General features: G+C 31.7%; 1 protein-coding gene and 1 long non-coding RNA gene across 2 annotated transcripts; one reads left to right on the top strand and one right to left on the bottom strand.

The window, feature by feature from the left end:
• Positions 1–696: 696 nt before the first annotated feature.
• Positions 697–1,532, top strand: LOC128042441 (uncharacterized). Its single transcript, XR_008197900.1, has 2 exons — positions 697–929; positions 1,247–1,532. It is a non-coding gene; the product is annotated as an uncharacterized LOC128042441 (long non-coding RNA).
• LOC105766192 (BRCA1-associated RING domain protein 1) lies at positions 1,472–3,095 on the bottom strand. The gene is made up of 5 exons (XM_012585558.2): positions 2,909–3,095; positions 2,768–2,821; positions 2,608–2,675; positions 1,896–2,227; positions 1,472–1,690 (listed from the first exon to the last, which is right to left on the bottom strand). Exons 1-5 carry the CDS (start codon positions 3,001–3,003, stop codon positions 1,535–1,537), a joined length of 705 nt encoding a protein of 234 aa, XP_012441012.1. The 5' UTR covers positions 3,004–3,095; the 3' UTR covers positions 1,472–1,534.
• Between the last annotated feature and the right edge of the window lie 2,706 nt (positions 3,096–5,801).

Raw genomic sequence — 5,801 nt, 5'->3', positions numbered from 1 at the left:
ATGTATAGAGCATAAATAATGTATATCTAGGTAGGTATATATATAAATAAACTAAAAAAGAAATATATGCGTACACATACTATAAAATATGTATGTATATATGTATATAAATTATAACATATATAAAAATGTAAGTATGTACATATATGAAAATTAGAAATATGTAGCGTGTATATATATAAGTACGTATATATATAACAAAATCTAGAAAATATATAACAAAATCTAAAAAGGGTATAAATGGGTAAATAACAATAATAATAATAAACGGACTAAATCGAAAACAAAACAAAATTCCATGGGAGAAATCAAGAATGAAATAAAGCGAAAGATCAATCTATAATGCACTTTGAAGGAGGGGACCGATTAGGTAATTATTCCCACCTTATATGCGTCATCCACAGGACTAAAATGAAACACCCGAAAAATAAATGGCCGAATTTAAAAAAAATGAAAATAAACAAAAAAAAGAGAGTAAATTGAAAAGGGCCAGAACGCGGAAGGGCCAGGGTTGCAAATAACCCATCCGCACAAAAACACGCGGACCCTGGGTACCGCCGGGTCGGGTCGCGATTCGGATCTCGGTTTAGACGCAAAACGGCGTCGTTTTGAGGACGAATGAAACAGGCCAAAACGACGCTATTTCATTCGGGTATTTAAACCAAATTTTGTTAAAAAATTTCATTCAGCCCCCATTCTAAAAAAAAATTGAATCCTTCCCCTCTTTACTCCGGCCCAAGGTTCCGGCGCACCTCCGCCGTAGCCCCGCCGGCGGCGGCGGTTGGAGGTGCAAAATCGGGTCTTTTAGCCCCATTTGAAGCCGGTCATTCCCAGGAACCCAGATTCGAGGTTGGGTTCTTTAAAAGTGGGCCAAAACGAAGGGAAAATGAGAAAACCGTTCGCTTTTCCCCTTCTCCAGCACGGCGCAGGTAAGCTTTCTTTGCCTCCTTTTATTTCTTATTTCTTATGTAAAAGATAAAATAAAAAAAATAAAACAAGCAGAAATGCAAATCTGAAAAAAAAAAGTCACATTCAAAATATGTTTTGGTTTTTTTTTTATCTTAATGTTCATAGCAAACCGAAAGAACAGAAAAATCTTATTCTTTTACAGAAAACTCGGCTTTTGCCGAAAAGAAAAATCCCCCTTTTGATTACATTAAACTTTTGCTTTTATAGCCAAGTATATGTTTTGGCTACTGTTTGTTTCTTCTATTTGTGTCTGTTGCGTGCTCCTTTCGTTTTGCAGGTGGCACTGGAGCAAGTGGGCAAAAGGTGTGCGGCGACAGTGTCAGAGTTAGGTGGTGTTAGGGTTTTTTTTTTTCTAAAAATGTTTTTGGGCCTATTTTGGGTATTGGATTTTGTAATTGGGTTTGGGTAGTTTAGTTGGGGTTAATTTTTAATGTACTGGGCTTATAGATTGTTAATTGATTTTGGTTTGGTTTATTTGGTATGGGCCCGGGCAAATTTGGGCTTCTACAATACTGAATGATATATTTCATTAAAATAAGATTTTAAAACAAGTTTGTTCTGAATATTACTTTAAATTGAGTTTAAAAATTACAGGAATCTCCTCGACAGTCCAATTATTTAGAACCTCTCCCGGCTCACAAGGGCGAATGCCTGATGAATTCCCTTGTCCCACCTCTGAATTTCTCTTCCCCGCTCCCTTGGCTGGAAAGTTTGCAAGACTCTAAGAAATCATTAAGAGACTGTGAGCAAGTAATATCATAAACAAACAGATGCAACAAAATTCAAAATGCTCCACAAGTAGTATAAACATAAGCAGTCTAAAGACCGAGGGAAGTGTTATACAGCTACAAACATAAACGGTAGAAACAAAGTTAAAGAATTTATACATCCAACTATAACATAATGCAGGAAAGGTGAATTCTTACATGCTCGCTATCATTGTCAGAGACCTTTGTATCACCATAGGAAGGCGGGCTGAGGGATGCTTGATCAGCTTGGCTCATGATGATCTGCCTATTCCTAGACTCTTGAGATGCCCCTATTTGTTTATGGGAAACTGATCGTAACAAATCAACTCCATCTTTGTTAGGAGTCTCGTAACCTACATCTGTAGCACGCCTTTGCATGCTGCACTTATCAAATTTTTCAGTTTTGCCAACCCCATCTTCAATGGAATGAGAAAGGTTGGCAGAAAATGCAGAATCCAAACTTCTATAGATTCCTACTATATTCTCCATGAAGGTCAAAGGCCTTAGATCTGCATCCAACACAGCCATTTGTCATCCATAAAATGAAACTCATACTACAAAACAAAAACAAATTTCCAAATAATCATGGAAAAGCAGAGAGACGTTCATCCTAATACCTACCAATAAAATTAAGTATTATCTACTTAAATTTTAATTTAATTTGTTTTTAAAATTAATAGACTAAAAATTAAACTCAAATTAACTAAACCAAAAATAATCCGAAACATGAAAACCGATATTAATCCAAAAATTTTAAACCACAAATGGACTCAAACTAAATCCGTCAACTCAATAAGTCCAGAAATAAGATAAACCTAAATATTAACCTTCTTTAGCTCCGCCGCCTTTTTTCAGAAATGAAAAATCAAAGTAAATAAATGAAATGTACCTCGATTTGCGCATTGAACTTTGCAAATAGGGCACTCTGAACCAAACTCAGTTCTTGCTACGCACGAACTGCAATATTTTCGGAAAGAGAAAAAAAAATTAAAACCAAGCAATGAATAATCAAAACTCGAAATGGAGATGGAGAAGGAAAAGACAGTAACTCGCAGAACAAATGATCACATGGGAGCAACAATGGCCGCTTAAACAAGTTCAAACTGCGAAAAAAAAACCAGCATTTAAAATAATAAATCCAAAATCCGAAACTCAAAAAAAAAAAACGGCGAAAATAACATAACACGAACCAGAGAGGACACTTAAGCTCGAGACCCAGTTTTTGGAGATGAAGAACGCAAGGATTCATTGCTCTGCTACTATTCTGTTTTGTCGAAAAGTTCATTCTTTGAGAACTCTAAAACAAAACCCCAAAATGCTCTCTCCTGAGAGTGAATTAAAATAAAATAAAAAGGAAAGCGAGGGGTTTTCAGGGATGGGACTGGTTATAAGGGGTCTATAGAGGAAGCTCTAAACGACAGAGAGATCTTTCGCATCTGATTGACGTGGGTGGATATGTTTACACGTGGACGGCTGAGATATGTTAGGTTAGAAAAAGGCAGCCTTTGAGGTTTGTAGTTGGCGGAACTGAATGGGTTTATGTTTTTGAAGTTCGCCCGCGTGTTTTTCTTTTTTGTGTTAATGATCTCCCGCACTTTCGTTGTTGATTTTGAAAGGATTCCTCACATTTTCCCGTGTATTTATTTATTTACTTTTGTTTTTCAATTTTAGAAATCTATGTTTGTGAGCAGTTTTTGTAATGATCCAATCTTTATGGGCATTGAAAAAGTATATTATCGAGCCACTGTCTTAATGAAATGAGTTCATAAATAATTATTAGAAATATTTATGTGTCTAGTAGTGAGCTTAATTAGGTTTTAATTAAGTAAATTTAGCTTAATTAAGAGAAAATAAGAAGAAGGATTAGATTGAATAAAAGGTAAAATTTGAATTATAAATTAAAAGAAAATATAAAAGACCAAAATCGCAAATATGCCATTAAGTAATAGTTGAGGCGGCAGCCGGCAAAACAATGGGAAAAATCTAAAGATTTTTAATGATTTAAGTTATTATTAATTAATATTAGAATATAACAGTATAAATTATTATTTATTTGATATTATCTTATTAAATTAATGAAATATATATATTAAAGCCAAATGTATATATGTGTAGTAAAAATAAGCATACAATTGTAATTCATGGGTTTAAATTAATTATTATTTAAGTAAATAGATATTTATTATTTATTTTAAGTAAAATATATTTCTTAATTAAATAATTATATTATAATATTTTATTGATAAAAAATTAAAACATGAAAAATATATGATGATGATATAGTATATGTGTAAATATAAGTAATATTACACTTGTAATAAATATATTGATTATTAAATAGATGTTTACTAAATTATTATATTATTATTAAACAAATAAAACATAAAAACAAAAGGAAATAAAACAAAGAAGGAAACCAAAACAGGATAAGCTATTCGAAAGTACCAGGGGAAAATGAAGAAAAGAAAGAAAAAGGAAAAATTAGGGTTTGGAAGCTTTAAGCTTTAATTGGTGAGTCAATTAAGTCCTTTTTACTTAAATTTGATGTTTTAGAAGCTTTAGAACAAAGTTTAGTTGAAATTAAGTTGAGGTTTTGGAAGTTTTTTAGGTTTTTGAACATAGTTCATGTTGAACAAAATAATGAATTAGGGGTTTAATTGAATGAAATTTAAGTTAGAATTGATTAAAGGATTAAATTGTAAACTAGGCTATAAGTTTTGTGTTGTAGGGATTAAATTGAAAGAAATTTTAAATTAGGGTTTTATTATGAACATTAGATAGTTAAGTAGAATATGGAAGGAAATTGAATAGAAATAAAGTATGAATTTAGTTAAAAAAGTAAATGAGTTAATTAGGATTAAATTGGAATTAAGGTATAGATTGAAAAGAGATTCAGTTAATTATTGTAAATTAGTGTTGTAATTAATAATGTAAATTATTATTATTTTCGTAGCTAGCAAAGAACCCGGGGCATCGATACCGAAAGGAAAGGAAAAAGTTGTCGAGGAGTAATCGAACAAATCCGGGTTTATATTTCTATAATTCAAACTACATTTATTAAATGTTATATTTAAATTTATGTGTATGGTAAGTAAAATTTTAAGGTAGGTGTCAATATTGAAATGAATGAAATTGGGATGAAGTATGATTATGTATGAATATTTGATAGTTTATTGTTGGAAAGTGAAAATTTGTATCGAATTGAATTGTACATTGAAAGTGAAATTGAACTTGAGAAAGAGATTTGAATACCCTATTAACTAACCGAGCTTAGTCGGATATAATTGGCATGCCATAGGATTGGAAGAGTACGGGAATTTATCGGCTTTGTCGACCAGGCACTATATGTGTCGTATTAGGTACCACGTGTGTCGTTTCAGACACTTTATGTGTCGTATACTGCTTTTGATATGTTAATTAGGTACTGAGTACCGTTTTAGGCACAATGTGCCGTATTGATGTGTTTGGTTGGAATCCGTGTATCCACCAAGGTCCATGTTTGTTAATAGGGTGAATAATCGAAATGTGAGAATTGAATAAATTTGATTTATCGTACTTCTAAAAGTATAATAAATAAATTGTTAGTCGAATTGTGAGATTTGAAAGCACGAACCTAAGGTTCACGAATTGATCAAATTCAAGTCATTAATATATAACATTGTTGATGAATTATTATATGAAATATGAAACTGAATGTAAATTAGTTATTATAAGTTATATATTTTACATGTTTAATGTTATATGATTAATATTTATAATTCATTAAAGTTATATAGTTTGAATTATGGTAATACAACTGAGTTTGAAATACTCAGCGTACAGCTGTTTCCGTGCGCAGGACAGTAGAAATCAAAGGTCTCGGTTCAGCATCCAGATCAATCCCGACTTTAGAGACAATTTGGTGATATAATCTTTTTTTAAAAGTGACATATACTTAGGTATTATATATAAATTATGTACTTAAGTCTTGTAACTTTTGTTGTAAAATGATGTCTAATATGGATTATAAGTATGAAATGAAATAATATGGCATATTTGGTAAATGTGGCATGAAACTAAAATGGAAATAAATGAAATTATTAG

This window comes from Gossypium raimondii, chromosome 7 (genome assembly GCF_025698545.1).
Source record: "Gossypium raimondii isolate GPD5lz chromosome 7, ASM2569854v1, whole genome shotgun sequence".
NCBI lineage: Eukaryota > Viridiplantae > Streptophyta > Magnoliopsida > Malvales > Malvaceae > Gossypium > Gossypium raimondii.
Note: the sequence above shows the minus strand (reverse complement) of the source record. Positions and strands in the feature narration are given on the sequence as shown.

Coding starts and splice junctions, on each gene's coding strand:
- LOC105766192 (XM_012585558.2), bottom strand. CDS start 3,003: ATGAACTTTTCGACAAAACAGAATAGTAGCAGAGCAATGAATCCTTGC. Junction 2,676..2,767: donor TGTGATCATTTGTTCTGCGA/GTTACTGTCTTT, acceptor AAAATATTGCAG/TTCGTGCGTAGCAAGAACTG. Junction 1,691..1,895: donor CTGACAATGATAGCGAGCAT/GTAAGAATTCAC, acceptor ATGATTTCTTAG/AGTCTTGCAAACTTTCCAGC.